Consider the following 24,792-nt stretch of genomic DNA (forward strand, 5'->3'; position numbering starts at 1 on the left):
GGGGGGGGGGGGGGCATGCTAGAGGGTCTCAAAGCTGATCCCAAAGCCTTAAGTGCATTTTCACTGGCCTGTTTTCACTGGGAATGCTTGATGCAAATAAACGGGCAGAAGCGGCGATTAGCATAGTGCTGGACCCTCAGCTCTTACTTCATTTAACGGCTCCCACCAGAACCACGAGGAATCATACTTATACTAGTGTGTGTGTGTGTGTGTATAAATGTGTAGGGCTAGGGTGAGTGCAATGTGTGTGATGAACAGCGTCTCCCATTTCTCTTCAAGGAATGTTCTACCAATTCATTATGTAATCTGTCTCTCTCTCTCTCTCACACACACACACACAGCATCAGTACTACAGAGCAGCCAGGATAGAGCAGAGTGGGACCCCAGCACAACTGTGGGACACACGCACACGCACACGCACACACACACACACACACACACACACACACACACACACACACACACACACACTCACACACACACTCACACACACACACTCACACACACACACTCACACACTCTCCTAGCCACACACACCAGCTACACAGGTAAACACCAACAAAAACAAGAATGTAGCATCATGTTAATAAACAAGTATAAGATGAACTGGAATCAGAATCTGGGACAAGAATAATGACAATTATATGACCGCTGCTGCTAACAGCGGCTGCTTTTTCCCTTATGTAGGTTACACCTTTTTTTTTTCTTTTTTTTTAACTCAAAGATTCTTTGTTGGAGGGAGGAGAAGAGGTGTGGCAGGAGGGGGGGCGGGGGGGGGCGGTCGAGGGAGAGGTCGCTGGTGGGGATGGTGGGAGTACTGGTCACGGTAGAAGTCTTGACTCTAGAACTGTTCAGCCAGCAGCTCGCAGAGACGCTTGGACACAGAGTCCTTGCTGCAGCGCAGAGTCAGGCGGTACATCTGGAAACACAAACACACAGTTAGCAGAGCTGGGACTCATTCCACAGCTGTATGAGAGGGATCTGATCTGATGTGATGTGATGTAAAGCAATCAGACGTGCCCACCCTCAAAGCCCAAAGATTGTTAACAGTCCCTACTAAATTAACAGGAAGGCTGCTCAATCTAAGGGCCCTACTTTGTACACACACTTCACTCACTGGTTGGAACTGCTGCTCCTGCACAGAGGACCAACAACTTAGTCTGCTTTTGGTTTGCTCAAGAAAAATATCTTTAGTTTGAGGTGTTTACAGTGGAGCCTGTAATGCTGCTCACCTGCTGAATGCACAATAAATATGTAAAGAGCTTAGTGTTTATCTGATGTGATTAGTTCAGTGAAGAAGACCTAGCACCTGTCTACAGATGTAATAACATGGAAAACATCTGTCTCTGGTTACAGGGTATCTGCACATTTTTAAGTACAAATTTAATTACTTTTAAGACCGTTTTAAAACCTCTTTAAGGAAAAAAGAATACCACTGCTGTCACAACACAATACAACTAATTAGACTACTGTACACACAGTTCTGAGTTTTAATGACATTGAAAAAGTGGTGAAAAATCAGCAGTGCAATAACAATCAAACTTATTTCTGATACAGTAATGGTCAGTACACTAAGTTCATTTATCATTTATATATGGATTACTTTATGTTCTGTGTAAAGCTTTTGTCCTCTGTCATAACAAGAAAAACATTCTAAAATTGCAAGCAGTGGTGGAGGAAGTATTTAGATCCTTTACTGGTGTAAAAATACTAATGTCACTTCAGTAATAGTATGCATTACTATGTTCTAAGTTATTTAAGTTAGTACTCAATGCAGAATGCAGAAGTGTCACATGTGACTGCTGTGCTCATACATAATATATTATGAGACATAGTGGGTTAAATGGAGCTCATTTTGAAGCCTTTTATAAAGCACTGTAACTAATGATTACTTTCATTATAGTTCCAACTGCTGGTTATTTATAAGTTGATTGGTTGGTTATGTCAAATAATCAGAAAATAATGATAATAATGTTAAATAGCATAAACTGAACAAATCAAATGTAATAACTTAACTAACCTTGAACTAAATTTAAGACATTTTAAGAGTGTTTAAGGATCTGCTGGCAGATGTTCAATGAAATGATATATTTAGAAACAATTAATCTGTCAAAGACACAGTTACTGTATCTGCTTGGCATTGTATTGATCATGTAGAGTGTGTGCTGTACCTGTGCCTGGGCGTTAGGCTCCAGCCTTAGCAGACAGCCAACCTGCTGGCCTTTGGTCTGGATCACTCCAGCACACACGTAGTTCTCTGGGTTTGGATCAACGTTGTCCAGCAGGGCTGATCCTAGTCCCAGGAGCTGCACACAAACATGACAACAAATAATCAATCAGGGAAGTTTCATGTAATCCATCTACTAGAATGGAAGTATTACAAGAGGCAACAGCTGTTGGACTCGAGGCTTGAAGATGGATTTTCATACATTTTCAAAAACAGATGAACAGTCTGGCAGCTTATTAATTGTCTAGCACTTTTGTTGCTTTTTATAATGTGTTTATTGTCTATGTCCTGCTTGCTTGTGGTCTGCTAGTTTGTTAGTTGTGTCTGGTGTAATCACTTTTGTTGATGTTGCTGCTTAATGTTGTTTTTGTCTGTGGCAACTGTCTGCTGTTTGAGCTGAGTCTTTGTTAGCTTGTGTGTGTATGGATGGATTTTTGTATTGCTTTTTGCTTTTATTCAGATTTAGTCTACTACTTTTTTAATGTATTATTTGTATGCCTAAAACTAAATCTTTTTATATTCTTTTAGGGTGACTATTTAACATCAGTCCAGGGACAGCAGATGTAAAATAGCCTTTTGGCTAATTCTGGCATGTTTACATTTTGTTAAAATGTTTTATTAATGTGCCATGTCCCTGATTTCTAAACCTTTACATAAATAAAATAAATAAACCCTCCACAGTCTTCTTTAGAATCACTATTAAGTACAGATGACAAGGCAACAAATTCAGGATGGACAATTTAACACCTTTTGTCAGTGGTGAACTGGTAAACAGAGATATAGAGCCAGTTCCCCAAACAGCCGTTACTATACAGCTGCATAATTCACTCAAACATGATCACAATCTGGTTTCAGGATTCTTACTTTTATATAAGAGTGATTCTGCCATGTGTGCAACATTTAGAGGCCACTGCAGATTTATGATCAAACTGAACCATAGACTCATACAACAGCCACACAGTCTGGGTTTATTGACGTCATCATGAGCAGTGTGCAGACTGTGACCATCATCATTCATCAGTTTTCAGAAGTTATCCAAAGATCAGACAACACACACTGAGTTGATTACTGTTGAATGTTCATGCAGTAATGATCATATGTCTGCATAGAGACAGTGTGGACTGTGATAAATGTGCTTATTAAAAAACTGCTGTCCCTATGAATCATGGGGGGAAAAAAGCGCTTTTCTCTTAATGAGCAGAATCACGCAGGCCTACTTTATGATGGAAACAGATTTGTGATGACAGACTGAAGGAGAAGAATGAGCTGTTACCTTAGCCTTAAGTACTTCAGTGTCCATGCCGTGGTTGGCCTTAAATATCTTTTGTGCTTCTTGCTGAGGCCTGAGGAGAGTTCAAACAAGAGACTTTAGCTTTAGCAGGGAACCGAAAAGAATCAACAGTACACACACACACACACTTACTGGCTAAGCTGTTTCCAGCGTTGGAAGAAGTCTTGTGAGGACATCTCAGTTGGCTGGAAGAACTTGTTGATGGTGACAGGTAGTTTGAGGGTCAGGTTCTGCAGAGCTCCTCCATATCTAAACCACACACACACACACACACACACACACACACACACACACACACACACACACACACACACACACACACACACACACACACACACACACACACACACACACACACACACCTTTTGAACATGGCTGAATTGTCTTGTCTAGAGTGTAGAAGTCTCACATGACTACTGCAGTCACAGTTACATGTTGTACTTTGCTAACTTTTTTCTAGATTTTCCCATCATTTAAATGTAGTGAACAAGTGTGTGCCATGTGGTTACCCTGTTCCCTATAAAGTAAGGTTACTAATTCAAATGAATGTGCATTGTCATCATTACTTCCGTTATAAAAAAAGATACAGGTACTAGCTGTTTTTAGTAAACATTTCTATTTATTGTTAAGTGTTGAATGAGCTCATTGTTTGTCACTTGTTTCTCTGCTGGACCTGCACTCCTCTAGTTAGACCTGAAACTGCCAAACCATACTGGTGGCTACCGTTGGCTTATATATTCATAGTTTTTACATTTAGTTCATTCTTCTGTTTTTAAAGGCTGTGTAAAGTGAATTCATTTTCACTTTACACATCATTTTCTTCTAAACACATTAAATAGGTCATAAAATTATTTCTAAAAAAAGGTGTAAAAAGCCAGTTAGCTGAATTAGCCGCCGAGCTAACCGCTGAGATAGCCGTCGAGCTAGCCGCTGAGTTAGCAGCAGAAAGCTCTCAGACATAGCGTCCATGTTTCTGGTAGAGGTGGTGACTTTGATTGACAGGTGACACTTGGTAGGGGGCGGGGTTTCAGCGACCTTGGCGGGCACTCCCACAGCGTTTGGGAGAGTTTGCTTTTTACACAACTTTGAAGCCTAATTTCATATATTTGGTGATTTTTTTTAATCATTCAAATTTGGCAGGGTGGTTAACAACACACTTTTCTGTGGCATGTCAAACTCAGAACATATATTTATTCCTACTTTACATGGACTTTAAGTATTGTCTTTTTTTTTTGCCAGGCCTGCATTGTATATATTACTGCACTGGATTGCTGGTTCCACTGATAAATAAACACATCTGGACTGCATACTGGATGTTGTTTCTGATGATGACACGTGAACACATTCAGTGCACAGTGTGGTTTGTCTGTGGAAGCGTCAGTGTGTAGTTTTTCCACAGTGCTCCGTTCTTACCTGAACTTGATGTTGAGCAGCGGAGCGTCAGAGAAGTCAGTCAGACACTCGATGTTGAGGACCTGCTGGATCTGAGCTCCTCCTTCTACCAATGGCTCCACTGGTTTGGTCTGAACGTTAAGCTGTGGCTGGTTGTCAAGGACCATCAGCACATCGATACACACTGAATCCCAAACACCTCCAACTGTGTCTTCTGGACTTACTGCAGACCAGTGATGATTTATAAGCTCCCCATTAATATATACTGACAAATAAACACAGTTGATTACACAGAGTTACAAGAATCAGTGGGATGTGTAAGATAACCAGCCACTGATTATTTAAATCATTCATTATTGTTTAGATAGCTTTCCAACAGAAGTGTAGCCGTTATCGGACATAAACAGCTCAGCTTCATTAATCATCAGTGGGGAAAACACAAGTCAGTAAAGTGAAATGAATCTAAAGAGCCAAATAGCAATTAGGCAAGACTTCATACAACTGTTGTTCTCATCCTCCTTAGTGAACCAGCCTTCAGGTTTCTTCAAAACATCATAATGACTCTGAGGATTCAACTGATGATACATACATGATCATGTATTTCCTGTCAGCCAAGAGACATTTCTTTAGCCACACTCTCTCAGTAATCCAATGTTCATCTTTGGTGGTTTCTGAACACACTACAAAGCATCTACATAGAAAGGATATGAGACTGCAGTTCTCCAGGACAGCTGACTGTGGTGGTGAAGCTGGCAAACTGCACTGATGTCTTGTTTCCATAGAATAAGTACATTCTCCCTGTAACACACACATACAGTTGTTAAAAGGTCATTCAGTTTATGGTCTATAGAGTATTTAAGTGTGACTAGTGACTTATAAATATCAAATAGTGCATGACAGCTCACAGACAGTAGGTATGATGTCAAACAGCAGCATGTGGTAGAGATGTAATTAGAATCTGAATGTTTCCCTTATTTCATTTAGTGGCTGTGACTGTGACTGTGTGTTGTCTTCCCAGAGCAGACCCATCTATTATATACAAACCCTCACATAAACATTAGAAACAGTATAACCATGCCCACTGATCAACTAAATGCCAACCTATTACAATGGCTGCTGCTGTTTTCCTGCTCCTTTGCACAATTGTCAGTAGTTGTATGTTTAGTTATGTTGTGTAGTGTTGGTGTATGTTTTTAATGTCTTCATGATATGGTATGTATAGTTTATATTTATATAATGTATTGGAGGAAGCCAAAGACAAATTTCCACTAAAGGTGGACAATAAAGATAATTCAGTTCAATCCAACCAACAGCTGCCCTCCATTTGGTCATGCCAGCAGGCCAGATGTTACATAAAATAAAAAAAAGATAAAGATAAAGATAAATGTATTGATCCCACAGCGGGGAAAATTCATTGTTACAGCAGCTCAAAAAAATACTGATATAGAAAAAAAACAAAAACAAATGTATACAACAATAAAATTAAAAACTAAATAAAAACGACCCTAAAATGCAATTATTAGTTGGTTGGATGGATGGATGGATGGATGGATAGATAAATAGATAACAATAAAATTATAAACTAAGAACAATGACCTTAAAATGCAATTATAACATTGTTATATGTTTGTTTATTTTTTTATATTAGGCAACATAATGTCACAATATGTTTATTATTCAAATAATGTGCTCAGGAGCCCAGATACCAAGATACTATCATAATGTGCCATTTTATGCCATTCATTTTAATACAATCACTATTTTTCACCATCAAAGTCAATATATTAAATCTTCTATTTGGATTGAGTGTTATCATTTACAGTATGAAAGAGGTGAAGTGTTTATGGTCAACACTCATATTGTAATGAAGCCACACCTAGGTGTCAATAAACCCACAAAAACCTACTTGATAACTACACCCATCTGATGATGAAACTCACCAGCCTCGCCCATTAGTCTACTAAATATGAACCACTGTGAACTCACCCAGATTCTGACGGTACTCTGACTTGATGCCGATCTGTAGCAGCTGATTCTCAAACAGAACCCCGTTGTTCTTGCACACAAACCTGCAGGGTGAAGGCAAAGTGTTAGTCAATCAATCAATCGTTTAATAATGATATGAACAAATCAATAAACAAATCAAATACAGAATGAATGTTTGTTCTGTAATGATTGTACATATAGAAGAATGTTTCATTATTTTAGAGCATAAAGTCACCAGAAGTCAAAGCTTTCCTACAGCGTGCAGAGCTGCTGGCAGGAAAACACATGACAAAGCCTCCCACGCGGAGAAAGACCTTACTTGTTAAGAAGATCGTCAGCCTCAGACAGAGGGGGAGCAGGATCCTCAGAGGGAGGAGCAGAGCTGAGAGACCACAGGACAGTGCAGGGATGAACAGATAGACCACAGCACAGAGGAGGGATGGACACGGAGAGGTGAGGAAAGAATGGACAGAGCAGAAATGAGAGGATGAAGAAGTCAACCGTTCCACACGGTATGATGAAGATCGGTTAAGAGGAACACCAGAGAAGAAGAAGAAGAAGAAAGAAGGATAAAAAGCAGAGGTGGTTAGTAAAAGAATCCAACTCCAAATTGTACAAAAATGATCATCACACAATGACAGTATTTACACTAGATGTGTAGTTTTGGTTGTATACTCAAACACACTGAATAAGACATGAAACACATTAGATTAGTTAAAGTGCTGAGTTTCAGCTTTGATTACTGTCTAGAATTGGGAAAGCCACAATTCATATCAGCATCCTTAAAACATCCTTAAAGTCACTTCCTATAAAGTCAGCACTGTAACCTCTGCCACTGATCACACATTTAAAACCTATACACAGTCTATATTGATACAGCTTGATGCCATCAACATTTTTTGTTTTGGGGTTATATGTGTGTAGCTTGGTTTCACATTTACAGAGTGATTATAATAGGTATGTCAGGCCTATCTGAAGTATAGTTAGTATAGTCAGTAACTCAGGATGTTCTTTTTATTATATAGCTAATATGTTTTATGATCATTGGGTCCTGCTTCAATCCCTCAGATAAGTCAGCACCTTTGAAATCTTGAGTAGAGACTTATGATGTCCCACTCTGATGACGATATCAGCTGACATTTTCACCCTTACTTTTAGAAATGGAATTCCAAATCCAATCTGTTTCTCCTTACAACACTGCTGCTTTCACACAGGTTGGACTCTGGGCAATATAACGTGTTGGCCAAACAGCTGGGTGCTCATTTTGAAAAATAGACAATAGTGTATTCTGTATTAATATTTAAAGGGCTAAAATACATTGTCCATACATTCGTCTCTTCAGTTTTTTGGAGTATTTTGCAAATCAATAGGCTAACAGTTCGAACCAAAAAACAGTACAATGACACAGTAACATTAGAAATAGAGCACAGCAAATATACTGATTGGCTGATATTGGCCTAATCCAGATATATTGGTACGGGCAGAACAGCTGATTGTGTTCAATTCTAAAGAAAAATGTCAACAGGCATCAAAGTACATGGATAATAATTCTGGTGCTTTATGTCAATGTAAATGACACCCACTCACAGTACTTTATCATACTAATAACATGTTATAGTACATACAGGTGCCATGATTGTATTGTTCTAGCTACTGCTGTACTTTACTACTGGGCCCTTACTCCGAGTCACCAGAACCCTCCACCAATAGGGAGTCAGAGGTCTCGGTGGGCTGTTCCAGATCTCTGTCAATGTCCAATCACGGTACAGGACAGGAGACAGACGCACATTCAAACGGAAGAAAACACATACACACACACACACGCACACACACACACACATACAGGGAAATGGAGAGAAGGGAAGGAGAGAAAAAGACGAAAGACAGTCACATACACAGCAAGATAAAAAGACAAAGTATAGCAGACCTGCCAACCATGGAGAGAAGTGTGCTTTTATAGACCTGAACAGACTCACTCATTTACTGTGGTCCAGTCTGACTACAGCTCAATACCCAATAACAAGCACTTCTTTTGGTTTACACTCTATACATGTATGATATTCCATAGCTGGGAATGTCAAGATGACGTCATTATGTAAATTATGTTAATACTTCTTCCTGCTCATCCTCCACTAAAGAGAATTTAAATAGATGGGCACCTTGCTCTTGTGATGAGTTTCCTCACACTCTCCCAACTATGACCAAAACTGACATCATTCTTCTTGCAGTGTAAGCTAGTCAGTGAGTCAGCTGCAACATACCTCTGATTATTAAACACAAAACACAAATATTGACCTAAACAATGAGTTTCACCTGAGAGAGGGGGGAGGGACAGATTCAAGTAGGAGCTTTTTGAACAATTAACACTGATCATAGTTTAGTAAGCAATATGTGAGTGGATCTGGCTTAAGGTTGACAGGTCCATATTAGACAAAGATAGAGCAAAGAAAGACAGAGCGACAACCAACACAGACACATCACAGCTAGTTGCATAGTAGTCTAACAGCACACACGTGCGCACACACACACACACCTCAAGCACCATAACTAATTACATTACACAGTTTAAGACAGGAAACAACTGTATATGACAGACTCAGGGTGCTTCTATCTATAGAATATATAAGAGCAGTTTTTGCCAGTAGTCCAGTATGAGAGCCACTGTTTGAACACACTGAAGTAATCCAGTGATGATCACCTTTCATTTGACTTTGATATAAACCTGGTTTCTGTAATCAGTGTGGTGGATTAGAGACACCTGCTTTCTCAGGGAGGCGGTGTGTTTCTCTGCCGTGTAAACATGTGACCAAGTTTCTAATCAGCTTTTAACAGGGAATGAATCAGTGGAGCGTGTGGATGAACAGAGACATTTCTGATCATTCCAATGAAAGACACACACAACAGCCTGCAGGACTCTCAGGGTCTGTTCAAAACCGCATACTTTCCTACTACTCCTACTAACTCTGACGTCATTTGAAGTATGTAGTGTGTTTCAACTGCGTAGTATGTGATTTAGAGTATATGAGAAGTTCCTGGATGGTTTACTAGATTCTCCAGAAATGCAGAGTATGCATCAAGAGCTGACTACTCACACTCAAATTACCCAAGATGCAACGTAACTTCTAGAAAAAAAAAACAAAATACAAACGTCACAAATCACCACCTCGGTGGTTTCAAGTTAGCTATAGCGAGGGTATGTTCGCTTCCTGTTTTCAAAATAAAAGCACCAACTCTATCGTTATGGTTTTCTTAATAATAAAAGGCAACGGGTGTTTTATTTTATGAAAATGACAGGAAGTGCGTTACTCGCTACGGCTAACTCCGAATTTGCAGGAACAAAACTTTAAACAGGTGTTATTTGGACAAATTAGCGCCACATTGTGGATCTAAAGGGATACTTCACTTTATTCCTAAAAAAGTTAGAAATGTGGATAAAGTGGTATATTTACAGAATTAGAGCTAAAATGAAATCAGCTTCAGCCTGATGATTTCAGCTCGGGTAGGAACGAAATGCATTGTGGGTTATTGTGTAGTTTACTACAGCGTAAACGGTCTGTTTACTATCTGGTCCTTTAGAGTGTAGTGTGTAGAATGGAAGTATGTAATATAGAAGTATGTAGTATGTAGTATGCGGTTTGGAACACAGCCTCAGTAACTGTTTCTATCACTAAGTCACATGACTAGTAGTGCTTTTTATGTTTGTACTTGGGACCAAAATTGTATGAATGATTTATTTTGTTGACATCACTTTTCTGTTTACTCTCCTCATTTTACTGATTCAGCATTTTGAACCTTTTTACTTTGTACAGTTGTGTTGTCCCCAAGCTTTATTGCAGCTCATACTGGACTTTGGCTCATGATAGAGTCTACATCTGCTCATCAAATAGGACTTTTCACCTCAGGAAGCCGTCGTCGTTCACAGCAGCTGAAGGTGCGGCGGGCCCTGCCTCAGAGAACACGTCCACCAGCAGGCTGCCGGCACTGGCTGGAGCAGCACTGATGGGAGCAGCAGAACGAATCCCGAGGAGGTCTGCTGATGGTGACGGAGTCGACTGGAAAACAAAAGAACAGTTGGAGTAGGGGCCACTGAAATGTACTTTAGCATGTTTGTATTGATTTGTGAACATGAGCTTACAGCGTTGGAAGCAGCCATGGCTGATGTGTCTGGCCCCCGGTCTCCTCCTCCGTTCAGCTCTCCTCCCTCCCTTTTGTTGTCTTCCAGCTCTGTCACGGACACGGCACCGGGCCCCTTCTTCTTCTTCAGTTTAGCCAGGATTGATGACTCCCTTTCTGGGAAAGGAGGCATCTCCTCCAAAACAGTGGCCTGAGAGAACAGAGAGGACATTTATACTGTGTGTTCTGACTGAAGGACACATCGCTGCAGATAAAGATGAAGCACACATTCAGCATTCAGACATTGAGGCTCTGTACTGAGACTATTTTTAAAGACAGTGAAACTCAAAGTGATAACAATGCACAGCAGTGTTTCTTGTAAATGTACTGATTGACTGCACATTTGCATAGTGTCTGATCACGACATTTAGGCCTGCTGTGTGATTCCTTGCCATTGTTATCTGTGTCTCACCATATACCTGTATAACACACAACACTACTACAGCAACCTTTCAATGATGTCTTGAACAAGAACTAACCAGGACATCAGTGCTGGCGATAGAGGACAGCTTCAGGTACTCCACAGCACGCTGCTGCAGCTCCACGTCTGAGTTGCGGATCTGGCTGTCACAGCGTAGCACCTCTTGGATGGTGGCCTTGGTCTCTGGGAACAGGTTGATGAACTTGATGTAGGCCGACAGCAGGAGGGCACGAGTGGGCACGGAGCACAGATGAAACTTAGAGTGGAGGAGGTTGAACTGGACCAGCGGGCTGAACGACACAACAGAGGAGTTAGTGTTTCATCATTTCAACTGTCAAATTTTGTGCCTCAGTAGCCGAAAAAAGCAAACGCACCTGGAGCGAGGATCACCAGCAATGAGATTTCCAAACTCTCCCAGAATGTAGCCTCCAACCTTCACCATGTTCTCATGGCAGGCAGGGGCCTGCAAGGCCTGGAAGAGGAACAGAGGCATTCAAACTTACTGTTTTCCAACTAAAACAGTGCTCAACACATATTTTATCTCCTCTTCCCCTTCTATTTGTAGTCTTTTTATTTATTCACTAGGGACTACGGATGCAAATTAGCAGCTTTGCTATAATCTGGCATGTTTACAGAGATGTTTAAATATCCATGTGCATCAATGTGCACTGTCCCTATCCAATAATAAAGGATTTATTATTATTATTTATTGTTACTTATTTCCAAAGAAATTCATGTGTGAGTTGAACACTTGCCATAATGAGCTCATACACTGCTAAAGCTGTCAAACTGAACAATAAACTCCCCCAAAATCACTTTATACAGCAGTGTTGCTCTGTCACTGATGTTTTCAAGAATTAAAAAGGAAGAGAAATAAAAATAAATTCATTTTTGGCCTACATCATATTCTTCTTTCATGATTCCTATTGGTTGAGACATTTTCTCACAATTTTGAGGATGATGGTGATTTTGACTTCTGGTTAAAAACCTGCTTTAAAACTTAATCCTGTGTCTAATAGGTCCAGTAACATCAGGTACAACCAGCCTGATTTTAAATAAAAGAAACACAATGAACTACTAGCAGTGTTTTGACATTTTACAGCTAGACCTAACCAATCAGTGTGTATCCCTCTCTGCTAACTAACAGCACCTTCATCTCCTGCTGCTGTCATAAACAGCATGTTAAGACTTCATGCAGCTGTACCTCAAACACGGTCTTTGCGGCATAGCCCTGCACGTCGTCTCTGTTGATGACGATCTGAATGACGCGGTACCACACCTCTTCACTGACGTAGTCTCCAGCAATGCGAATGAGGTTAAGAATGGTGTCCACGTACCATGAGTAGTCCACAGCATACTTCTCTGCTAGGATGGCCACTTTCAGAACCTGTGTGATGAAGATACAGCAAGCATATAAATTATATAAATTTAACATTGGGTCTTTTTGTTTGTGAGTAAATACATGAGCAACCTTCTTCAGCATTTCTCACTTGACATACAGCTAGAAATATAACTAGTCACATGTATGTCACTAGAGAGAGAAAAAAAGAACATGGCACGGCACAAAATCTTTTTCACACCCACCATCTCCTCTCTGATGGAGTAGTCTGCCGTCTCAAGATAGCTGAGCATCTCGGCTACGATCTGCTTGGCGTTGCTGCGATCACACATGGCGTAGAGCAGATCAGCTGCCCTCTGTCGAACACTCACATCCCTCTCAGTCTGCAGAGACACACACACACACACACACACAATCAGCTGCTGACCATTACAGTAAGCCACAGAATCCTTTCTACAGCTACAGTGCATTGTTGTGAAACTGTTAAATGAACATGCTGTGACAGACATGTGTCTATCAATGAATCATTTCAGGCCTGATGTGTTGCTGACAGACTGTCATGGTGTGAGGCACCTTGAGGGCGTTGATGACGGTCTCGATGTGCGTCTTGACGGCTTCGTGGGAAAACTCTGAGCTGGCCAGAGTGCACATGCTCTCCAGAGCCAAGTAACGCAGATTAGTCTCTCTGTGCTGCAGGAACTGGCCCAGCTGGTTACAGGCTCGCACCAGCAGGTTTGGCTCGCTGTGGAAAAGATCATTTATAAGTAAGCTTGGTAAAGAAAAACCCACAAAAAACAACTATTAAATTACCCTCAAATTCAAATTTCAAACTAAGATTGGCTCAAATTTGATTTCACACCAGTTCGTTGAAAAAAATAGAGTAAAGAGCTGCCTAATGAAAGAAGAGGGACATGTTGTGCATCATGTTTGTCATACTCAATAAATGCTATGTCGTATCTGTGGATATGCTTTTGGGTTAACGACTGTGGAACATGCCAAAAAGAGTTACATCAACATCTATCCTAAATAAAAATGTTAAAAATGAAAACATTAGTAAAAACTGTCAATCTTTCTTACATGAAAATGTTAACTTCATATATCCTATATAATGTTTCTTAAGATTCTTTTTGAATATTAAAACACCTTCAGTCATCTCAAGCTCCAGCGTTATGTAGCATGAGTCATGTTGGTCTGAATTCTCACCTGTCATAGTGGATGATGAGTGAGATAGCCTCAAACAAGATGGCGTTCTTTGCATTGGAGTGCTGCACCTTCTTGGACTTGGGTGGTTCCTGGGCCTTATTGAGGATGGTCTCCAGACACTCTACCAGACGGCCTTTGACGGCGCCATCCTCTGGTGGAGGGTAGCACTGCAGCAGGCGCAGCAGCTTGCAGGACAGCCACGGTGCTGGGACAAAGTAGTAGGTGTAATCCTGCAGGTCAGTGGAGGCCGACGACACAATCTGGAGAACACAGAACAGGGAAGATAGACATTTTTATTTTAAACTTACTTTGGTCCAGGAATAAACTGTCTCTAGTGTATGCAGGATCACATTTTGTTCTATTTTAGTTTAGCTTTCTTTCTCTTTCTAGTTTTCTGTACTTTGTTTTCTTTTTATTATTATTTTCTTTTTTAATTGCAAGTTTTAATGTTTCCAATTTTTACAGTTTAATCATCTCCTGATATTTTGTTCTTATGTAAAGCAGACCTAGACCTGCTCTATGTGAAAAGTGCCTTGTGATGACTTTTGTTGTGATCTGGCGCTATATAAATAAAGACTGATTGATTGATTGATTGATTGATTGATTGATTGATTGATTGGGGACAGATTCACGGCTCACCCTACTGAGTCGAGACACAGCCAGGGAAACGCAGGTCTTGAACTCATCCGGATTCTTCTGGCTCAGACAGGTGATGAGAGAGATGGCTGCTGTCACCACTCCCTAAAACACACACACACACACACACACACAAGAAAATGAATACTCAGTGATATCACGGCTCAGTGGATACTTACAAAATTGTTTTAACAATTCCAAAACGCACTGAATGGGAACCAAAGGATGTAGGTCTTTCCATTTTATCTCTTAGAAAAACACAATCTGAGATGCATGCAGGAAGAAATAACAACAACAACAACTAGACTGCATCTGTAACTCTGTGGATTATGCTCTCACCATGTGTTGGTCGTTGAGCAGGTGCACCACACGGGACGTCCACTCTCCCATCAGCACCAAGTCTGGAGAGGTTTTATAGAGCCGCAGCAGACACAGAGCAGCTGACTGCTTCACACTGTCCATCGTATCACTGTGGTACACATCATGTACATCACCAGTGGTTAAGATCATTCATAGTCATTTAATGTGCATTATAGAACTGTCTTTGGGTACCTGAGGGTGATTCACTCACTCACTCACTCACTCACTCACTCACTCACTCACTCACTCACTCACTCACTCACTCACTCACTCACTCACTCACTCACTCACTCACTCACTCACTCACCCAGCGACCAGGATCCGGGGGATTTCACTGGCAAAGGCCTCGGCCATCTCACGGCTGCCCACGTTGGCGATGCAGTGAAGTGCCAGGCACATGAAGGTGGGGTTGCGGCTGGACAGGTCATTCTTGATGGCGTTGTTGATCAGACGGATCAGCTCGCTGTTGCTGTTTACCAGCACTGAGATGAACAAGTAGCCCTGTGATGGGGGGAGGGGGGGGGAGAGAGAAATGTGATTAAATAACAGAGCTGGGTTATCTGATCAACATTAGCTTACTTGATTAGAACTATGTAAAGATCATGGTTTGGATTCAAATGATCACTGGAGACAAGTTTTCAAACTCCTTAAAGATATGCAACCTTTACTGTCATGGCAACAGTGAACACCACCATTACTTGACATGAGCAAGATTAAGTCCATTAAGAGTTTCTAAATGTCAGTTTTGGTTATTTTAGTCATTCAACTCAATGAATTAATTGATGATCTGAGTAGGCCTACATAGATAGAATGAATGTAGTCTAATACAACAGGCCAGAAATACATTCTGCCTTCATAAAAGACAGGAGTTGACTCAAGTATTCATTCAACTTTGTGCTTTGACTGTATGTATTGTATAGTATGGTCATATCCAGTCTATACTCACTGGTAATAACATACACTACATCCACACCATCTGTAAACATGCTACATACCAGTTCATATCAGTACTCACATCACTAGGCCATGCTGACTGATCTGTGTGAGGCTACATCCACCAGTGGATGGCGCCAAAACATTAACAGCTTCACACTGCAGAGTCATGAAGTATTACTTCAGCTGCTTGTCATTTTTAAACTGAATTATAATTGAATTATTTATAAGAAAAGGTGACAAGAAGTGAGGGACACAGAGAGGCGACTTAGGACTCACAGTTGCATCTCCAAGTTCTTGAGTTTCTGCTAGGTGGACCTGATAAAGTAACAACTGAGTGTATATATTCTGCTTACATCACACTTTTCATAATGGGAACCACAAATGTTGCTTAATAGATTTATTATGTAAGAAATAGTAAAAACAAGACAAGTTTAAAATGTGTTTAACACAGTATCAGCATGTTTTCTGACTGAACTAAGCCACAGGAATATTGCGTAAACACACTATGACTGTTAACATACAGGGGGATGATTGAAACATGCATGGTTCAACTGTCATGATATTAATGGAAATTCTCAGGAGCCTCCTGACACATGCAGGTAGCTATTCTATTTGTTATCCAACACACTGTTTGTACCAAAACACTCATGTAATAAAATATGTAACAGAGGAAATGACTCATGTGTGTCTGTATACAGTGTAAACACACGCAACATATATGTCTCAACCCTGTAGAGGCTCTCAACACAGTCTGACACAGTTTCTACACAGGAAGTGTAGTGTGAGCATCAGCCACTGATAGGTCTGTGTGGAGGCATTCAGGTACATATTCAGTGTAGGTCATGTGTAATCCAAATAACTGTAGTTAGACACATACATTTCTGTACATTATTTTAGTCACTACAGTGTTTAAATGTGCTCTACAAACAAACTGTTTTAAAATGATTTTACTCTAAACTTACTCTGGCCTCTTCTTGAGTTTGTATTCAACATAATACCTTATTATCTTAATGAAATGTACTAAAACTAATGTAAATGTAGTGCTGGGCAATATATCAGTATTTTATCGATATCGCGATACAAGACTAGATATCGTCTTAGATTTTGGATATCGTAATATCGCGATTTCAGTGTTTCTTTTCCTGGTTTTAAAGCAGACTGCTCTAGCTGTTCTGTTATTTACTTTTTACCCACTTTTTCATGATATCCACATTACTGATGATTATTTATCAGAAATCTCATAGTGTAAATATTTTGTGAAAGCATTCACAGTCATCTCTACATTATTGTTGCAATATCGATATCGAGGTATTTGGTCTAAAATATTGTGATAGTTGATGTAAATGTGACACATAATGATTCAGTCCCCTTGGTGGGTGAATCAACATGTTAATTTCAGACACTGTTCTGACAATATGCCAGCTAAGAAGTGCATGGACTATGCAATAGGCCTGTAATAAACACCTCAACTCATCCAGCCCTAACTGGAGCAGGCCAATACTTTTTAGCAGTGACACAATAAGTTGGCTGGAGATCACCAGCAGACACAGGGAGTGGTCTATTATCACTGAGCTCTGCAGTATGTACAGTGACAGATAGCAGCTGGCAGCTGTCAGTGCCAGTCCTACTTAACATTACATGTACTGCATGTCTTAAAGCAGGCCATATTATTAAAAAACTCACTTTATCTGTGCTAATGAGTATGTTTATGGATCTCTGATGAGCCTACTGACACATAAACAGTGAAATAAGACCAGTCAGTTTGCTGTGGGCGGGCTTTCTCTGTAATCTTCTCATTCAACAAACCATTCAGATTCAGCCCATTCTTAGATCACATGGGGAAATGCTCGGCTAAGCTTAGGAAGTGTGTATGGTGGGGCTGGACCCTGCTCTGATCCAGATCACTTTATTGGCAGGAGGCTTTTTAAAGTTTTGGCTTTTAAGTGAATTTATCTTCAAACTTGCTTCTCAACCTAGCCTGAGCTAACGCCAGAGTCACACACACACCACTTAATAAACATCTTAAATGCTGCTGAGACTATAGAATTTTAAAGTTAAACAGCTATTTATGTTTGACCCCTGCTGTATGTCTGCCTTTAGATGATGAGTGTAGATGGAGCAGAAAACAAGCATTTTAACAGTCGTTTTCTTGTCTTGTAGACAGACCTGAGAGAGGATGAATTCAGACTTTACATATCAACATGATGATGAAGTTATTTCAGCATTTTATTCTGTTTATTGCAATTAAATCATAGCAAAATCTAAGTATTTGCATATGAACTGGGTGAGAGGGCTGCTGTGCTGCTTGATCCTTGTGGTATTTTGACTAAAGCCTGTGAGATACGTTTGTATTAAGACCTCAGGGAACTGTGTTGACTTGTTGAAAAAGGGTTATAACGTGGTCCCTTTAAAATGAAAGAAGTAAGAAGTAAAGTTATACTGGGTCAGTTATACAACGGCGGGGTCAAACTTCTCAAAAGCTCTCACTGTCATCAGTACATTTGGTTTATGGTGGCCGTTCTAAAGCCTGATCACGTGAGCTTCCAACGCTCCACATTAAGTAGCCGTACACCCTGAACAGTAGCTCTGCTGCTTTTGGCTGGTAAGAGATCCTGACTCAACATTATTCTGCTAACTCAACATTTCCTGTTCCTGAGAAAACGGCTGTCCACCCACAGTGGCTAAAGTATCTATTCTGCTTTAACATTGACGGCATTACGACATACTCATCTTTACATTTGAATGGAATGTCAGATTCTGATCACTCTGGCTTTATGTCCAACTGCATTTGTCACAAAACACTGAGTGGAATGTCCTCAAACCCTCCAAAAAAACCATTAGTCACAGTTTTCTTCTCAGTCAGAGAGAAATGTGTTACTCTCCATATAACTGTGTCCTGTGCTGTATTTTCATGTCTCAGTGTTTTTCTTCCCACATCTCAGTTTGTGGGTCACACTACACACCAACAAACCAAACCAATGTGGTTACCAACATCTCTGTGTAATACTATGGATAATAAAATACTTGATTTTATTTATTCATCTGTCTTTTCATATTTTAGTCTGTTTTATTACTTAAACTTCCTTTTTAATTCTATTTTTGTTATTGATTATTTTCCACTCTTTATATCTGCTTTCATTTCATCACATTTGGCCTTAGTTGTTTCATTATTTTATTTTCTCTTTATCTTTGTTTTCCCTTTAATACCCCTCCTCACATTTCTGTTTTTTACCCGCTTTATTTTATAATAACTTTATTGTATTATTTAATAGATTGTATTAATCTTATTACCTTTTACTTGATTGGGATATTCATGAGTTCCTATTTTTATTGAGTCAATATTTATTTCTTCCTCTTCTTTTTGTTTTGTATTTTACTATGTAAAGCACTTTCCATTACATTACTATGTCTGTGCCACACAAATAAAGTTTGATTGATTGATAGAATTGAATAGAACTAATAGAACCACTGGAGAAGAAATCTGACTTTTTAAAACACATTTAGAGCTTGCATTTACACAAACATCAAACCTGACTGTGAAGCAATGCTTGAAACTGAGTCGGTGTTAACTGGCTTACTTAGGTATTACAACAGCTGTGTCTGCTAGCTTCTAACCAGCATGATATTTTGGAGTGTGTGTGTTTGTGCTCAGTATATAGATGATGACACACAGGTCATTGATCTCCAGTTGTGTCAACACTGACAGACAAACCTTGGCTCTGATTAGGTTGAATGGGACTCTATCACATCAGTTAGGACCAGAGCTCAATAAGAGACCAGCATATGGTCACATTCATCAACCATACTGTCTGCCTTCAATACAATTCTTCAAAAAGGTTAAATAAGGTCAAATAGGATTTTAATTGAAAAATGTTCAACAATGATTTTGTGCAAACATGCACTGAAATGAAATGTGTTGCTTTCATATTGGTAGCAGTTTTGTACATTTTTAAACTGAAGATGGACCAGATGAATATAGCATTTAGTACACACACACACACACACACACACACACGCACACACGCACACACGCACACACACACACACACACTAGAGGACTTACAATCTGTTTCTCTGTGTACTTGTTGGAGCTCAGCAGGTTGACCGCCTCCATGTGTCCGAAGTCGATGTCATGTCCGAGCAGGAAGATGAAGAGCAGCTTGCACACATACTTCTTCTTGCTGTATCCATCCAAAGCCTTGTCTCCTTTAAACTTGGAGCGAATGTTGGCCAACTCTTTATTGATTCGCTTGATCTCGGCTTCCTTGCTTTTACCTGACGAGGGGGAGAGGAAGCAGGATGACATCAGCATTTATAATGAAGACATGGTGGAATGGAATTTTGAGAATCAAGAATGGCACAGTGTCAGGAAACATGAATCATTTAGTCCTCCTTTAGACTTTTCAGCGGGATAATATGTAGCCTATTTGATTTACTGGGATTTTAGCTTCTCAATAGTACCACAATATACCAAAACTTATTCACACAGATCACACATTTTACTGTACTCCTAATTTTTGGTCAGTGATTATCAGATTCATAAATGAGAATGAGTTAGCAGAGCAAACCAGATAAGAAACCATTACAGTCTGGCTGATACAGACAGGGAGTCCTCCTCCCACAGTGGTTTTGGGTAGTGATGGAGGTACACACAGGCTCATTACATTCTGCTCCACAGCACTACCTGAGATGTTGACTCAATTTTACAACATTTTGCACAAATCCCAGAAATTCATGTTGCACTGTTGCAGGCAACTCTACACAGTGATCCTCACTTTTATTATTCTTTTACACTTGACGTAAAGCTTGTGGTGGCTGGAGAGTTAGGACGGAAAGGAAACAACACCGTAAATTCACAATACACACAGCAGTTAACACATCCAGGCTGGAGCAGATGAGTTCATGTGAAGGCTTTTGTATTTTATCTGTGCTGTTTAATAGAAGCGCGTGCTGCTGTAACTTTGTCTTTTTTGCATAATGATGACGGCCTTCCAGGATGTGCAGGTATTTTATTGCCTTGCATATGATGGGTTTAAAAAATATGTTTCACTAATGCATTTTACTGTGGAAAAAAGAGTTGGTTATTGAGGCCATATCAGCCAGCCCTAAAATATTTCATTCATTTTGAGCACAGGGACAGATGATTTTTTATGCTTTAAAAAGAAAGAACTACTATCTTATAAATTGATGTCTGGATATTAGAGCTTTAGGGGAATCCTGTCAAATGTGGACACATCTCCTTTAACAGCCAACAGCTGACAAAAGAAAGTGTTTGTAATAGTGTAATATCCACCAAGCAGTAAGGCTGCTTTATATTTCCACAACTACTAATCAGCACCACAGAGCTGCTCTAATTACTGGGTGCATTGTTCTTGAAAAGCCAAGGTCATTGTTCAATGTATTTTGGTAACTACACTAGAAACTGTTTAGAGATAACTAAATGTAGGGATGATGGTTCCATTTTGGATCTGATTCCACACTGGCAAAAAACTTAAATTCACTAATTATCTCTCATCAATAAAGACTGATCTGTTCTTGTTTTTTTCTATAGGGTTGAGTCATTAAATGACATATACCATGAGACTATATACATTTATACATATAAGACCATCAGATTTTGCCACATCATTTAACAGAACCCTTTCTCATTGTGTATTATGTCATTCAGGGCAGGGCTGCAAGAAAGCAGGGCTGCTTTAAGGCAATACTCGATTTTGCTCAATTACTGTTTTTGATGTGCTCTCTCTCTCTCTCTATCTATCTATCTATATATTGGTAATGAAATGTAAAATTACATATAGAATATTTCATGTACATCAAACAGAGTGAAAAGTCTTCTCTAGTAATAGTTGTAAACCAGCATTTCTATCTACAGCAAACAGGGCTGGCCAATGAAGTTGCAATTGATATTACAATATTAAATACACAATTAAGAATATTTTTCTACAGCCAGCATATGTTATGATATATGTTTTAGGTATCCTAAAGCCTAAATCAAGTTCAACACTCCCAAAGCACTCTTTACTGTAAATATTTTCATATCCTGATTTGTTAATGCTAACACAAACATACATATCATGTAATAACTGCCTGTCAGCTATTTCCCAGTACAAACCTAACATTAACTGTTGATCTAGCCTACATATACTTTAATAAGTAATCCCTCTGACAGTGAAGACTAAAAAGGCATTGTCATTAACAATAAGATGGGAAAACATCAAAATGTCAATTTTAATATTTTTTAACTAAAGTGTCACTGGAAAAATAATACAACAGATAATACATAAGAAATTCCGATACGTATTTCCTAATATAGCGTTTTAGCAAGTTACTTAATTATCTCACTATATCTAAACATATTACAGTCTGATTTGTGTTTGTTAGTGGATCAAGGCAGGGGTCCAGTCTGAAGAGGGTCAGGTTCATTCTCAGACTGCTGTGTGTTCCGTCGCTCTGTTAGCTTCTACACCTAGTGACACAAAAGCCGTCTTTCATGTGTGAAATAAACGTGGTTGACAGATATTACATTTGGAAATCTACTATCGTATTGATGTGTACGACCTCGGTTTGATTAAAGCGATAGCCAACACTCAAAAGCAAAAGGCCTCGTTTTCTGCAGCCAAGCCATCAGACTCAAGGTCCTGTTGCAGTAAGTCATGATAAAACGCTGCTATCAGTGGTAACATCTGAGCAGCCTATTCATTCTAACATTATGGAGTAGAGCGGCTGGGGAAAAAAATAAGACACCTGCATATGATGACCTCTCTTTGCCTTGGAGCACTCACATAATTTCATTAAACAGCATGTAAAATGGTACAAGCAGCAAGAGTAACGTCATGTGATCTTATTAGCGATAAATGACGCCAATTAACAAGCAGACTGAAAAAAAAATGTCACTTACAATTTCTAATGTCCGAAATGAAAACAGCTAATCCTCGCATTCCATCTCCTTTCGACACAGCCGGCATGTTTGCAGGTTTCTGTCCTCACTCCGGCCTTATCCGTAAAAAACGAACTGACGTTGGTCAGCTTTTCACACTGAACTGGAGTGGAAGATGGCCAACTTGACGTGTAGTAGTAGCTTAGCCACTTAGCAGTCCCTGTCGTGCGTTAAAACTTTATGATTGCCTGTTACTTACTAAGCTCACTGTATGCTTATGGGTGGCTAAGTCAAATAGCTTCTGCTAGATTAGCTGGATGGCGGTGGATCAACGAGAAGCACGGTAAATTCACGTTATCCCTGTTAACTGGCTCGTTTCCGCTGGCTGAGGAAAGCTATTTCATTCAATCCTTATCAAGCTAGGATTAAAAGCAATGCGCGCAACATTTACAGTAAAAATCCAAGTTAAAACCACCCACTATTTGGACGTCTCTAAGATGAAAGTAACCAGATGTGTTAATGAGAACACGGTCTGAGAATACAACGTTAAGTTACTTCGAGTCACGCAGCGTAAAGCTAGCTTAACAGCTAGCTAGCTAGCTGGCTAGCAATATCATTCAAATACTGCAATACATCACCGGTTTACCCAAATAACTCAGTAAACACTCTTAATGTCCAACCAGATAGATGGAATTATAATCTTGCTCTCTTTAGCGCGCGCTAAACTGTCTAAATAAGATGTCCTGTGTAATGTATGTCCGTTGTAATTCTCCAGGCTCGTGACAGCAGCACCAGCAGCGTGACCGCGCAACGTACTCATGCACGCGTACGCTCCTGTCCTCCAGCCGAATGCTGCCCGGTGCTGATTGGTCCCGTGTCCAGCTTGCAGTGGTTGCGCCACGGTATAAGCGCAAACTCACTGCGGCCAGAAGCGCATGTTCAGCTGTTTAGTAATCTACTGTGAAAGACAGACGTCTGAGTACAGACACAGATATTGGCCTTCAAGTAACGGACACTACTTATTCAAGACGACGGGGCGGGAGTACGCACAAATTCCACCTTTTGGGCTTTGGGCTCAGTGGTTGGTCATTTCCTGTTGACATACATCGTCACTACTAGTGATTAGCGGTTGCGGAAATCTATTTGTCCTCACACACATATGCTTTCAAGGAAGGAGAACACGCGTCCTTGTTTGTGTCAGTCGGTGTGTTTGCATAAGACGGATCTGTGATTGTGTGCATGACATACACTAACAGCTTCCTCAGCCTTCAGTCACATATATTATAAATCCCTTATAATTTAATTGGACTGTCCCATTCTATATTTCTGTAGTTTCCTTTTCTTCTTCTATCCCAGCGAACATTATTCGGACAGCGACAGCTTGTTTCCGTCCAAAACTTCGGACGCCAAAAACAGCAACATACACCTGAAAGGCTAATCATGAAACTCAAGTCAACTGGCATTGTGCACATCCACACTGTTTATGAATTTCACACTTTTTTATGTTCTTAATTTTTTTTAGAGGAAAAGATCTAAGACGTGCTGTAGGCTATATAAACATTTGTTCTTAATTTCCTGAATTCTAGGTACCAATGAGTACCTCCAAGTTTTTTAATTGTAGCCTGTGCAAGTTACACTTACTATATGCGTGTATATAGGCGTTTTTCTAATCATGTAACACCTGTCAATAATGTTGGGAACAGTTTGGAATGGTGTAGGCCTATTGATAAATCGAGGACGCCATTCACGTCCAGTGCCAGAACATATCTACAAGATCTAATCTTTTCTGTCCATTCCCGATCTTGAGAAAGCAAGAAAAACACAGGCTTCTGGTCCAATCAGGAATTAAAGCTGGCATCCAGCTGGTCTATGAGATCATTCTCTGGTGGGTGAGTCAGTAGTGCATGTAATCATAGACTGTGGTGAATATGACCAGCATCAGAAACAG

At 40.0% G+C, this 24,792-nt stretch overlaps 3 protein-coding genes across 8 annotated transcripts in view; 2 read left to right on the forward strand and 1 right to left on the reverse strand.

The window, feature by feature from the left end:
• ap2a1 (adaptor related protein complex 2 subunit alpha 1) lies at positions 1–23,902 on the reverse strand. Of its 4 annotated transcripts, XM_053337688.1 has the most exons (22): positions 22,866–23,902; positions 20,028–20,239; positions 15,336–15,529; positions 15,008–15,137; positions 14,672–14,773; positions 14,033–14,292; positions 13,403–13,571; positions 13,075–13,212; positions 12,695–12,877; positions 11,865–11,962; positions 11,549–11,780; positions 11,032–11,220; positions 10,794–10,948; positions 8,578–8,640; positions 7,216–7,278; positions 6,897–6,979; positions 5,608–5,708; positions 4,932–5,047; positions 3,651–3,767; positions 3,501–3,570; positions 2,172–2,306; positions 1–919 (listed from the first exon to the last, which is right to left on the reverse strand). In XM_053337688.1, exons 1-22 carry the CDS (start codon positions 22,930–22,932, stop codon positions 842–844), a joined length of 2,955 nt encoding a protein of 984 aa, XP_053193663.1. In that variant the 5' UTR covers positions 22,933–23,902; the 3' UTR covers positions 1–841. The 4 variants fall into 4 exon arrangements, with proteins under 4 accessions (XP_053193663.1, XP_053193665.1, XP_053193664.1 ...); XM_053337690.1 differs by lacking the exons at positions 7,216–7,278; positions 8,578–8,640 and having other exon boundaries at positions 4,932–5,055; positions 5,619–5,708; positions 22,866–23,901; XM_053337689.1 differs by lacking the exons at positions 7,216–7,278; positions 8,578–8,640 and having other exon boundaries at positions 4,932–5,094; positions 5,643–5,708; positions 22,866–23,900.
• LOC128378254 (protein PFC0760c) overlaps positions 8,263–24,792 on the forward strand; it is a 98,070-nt gene continuing 81,540 nt past the window's right edge. Inside the window, exon 1 of the mRNA XM_053337709.1 lies at positions 8,263–8,273. The gene's annotated coding sequence lies outside the window, so the exon portion shown is untranslated. The remainder of the gene's footprint in view (positions 8,274–24,792) is intronic.
• Positions 22,435–24,792, forward strand: part of prmt1 (protein arginine methyltransferase 1) — an 11,067-nt gene continuing 8,709 nt past the window's right edge. Inside the window, exon 1 of one of the 3 annotated variants that reach the window (XM_053337704.1) lies at positions 22,435–22,613. The gene's annotated coding sequence lies outside the window, so the exon portion shown is untranslated. The remainder of the gene's footprint in view (positions 22,614–24,792) is intronic. The other 2 variants (XM_053337705.1, XM_053337706.1) reach the window with 2 other exon arrangements.

Source organism: Scomber japonicus, chromosome 18 (genome assembly GCF_027409825.1).
Source record: "Scomber japonicus isolate fScoJap1 chromosome 18, fScoJap1.pri, whole genome shotgun sequence".
NCBI classification, from domain to species: Eukaryota; Metazoa; Chordata; class Actinopteri; order Scombriformes; family Scombridae; genus Scomber; species Scomber japonicus.

Excerpts from the sequence above, each read along its gene's own strand:
- ap2a1 (XM_053337688.1), bottom strand. The coding sequence starts at position 22,932 with ATGCCGGCTGTGTCGAAAGGAGATGGAATGCGAGGATTAGCTGTTTTC. Across the intron at positions 13,213-13,402 it reads CCGTCATCAACGCCCTCAAG|ACTGAGAGGGATGTGAGTGT; the intron begins GTGCCTCACACC and ends GTGTCTCTGCAG. Across the intron at positions 5,709-6,896 it reads AGAGTACCGTCAGAATCTGG|GGAGAATGTACTTATTCTAT; the intron begins GTGAGTTCACAG and ends TGTGTGTTACAG.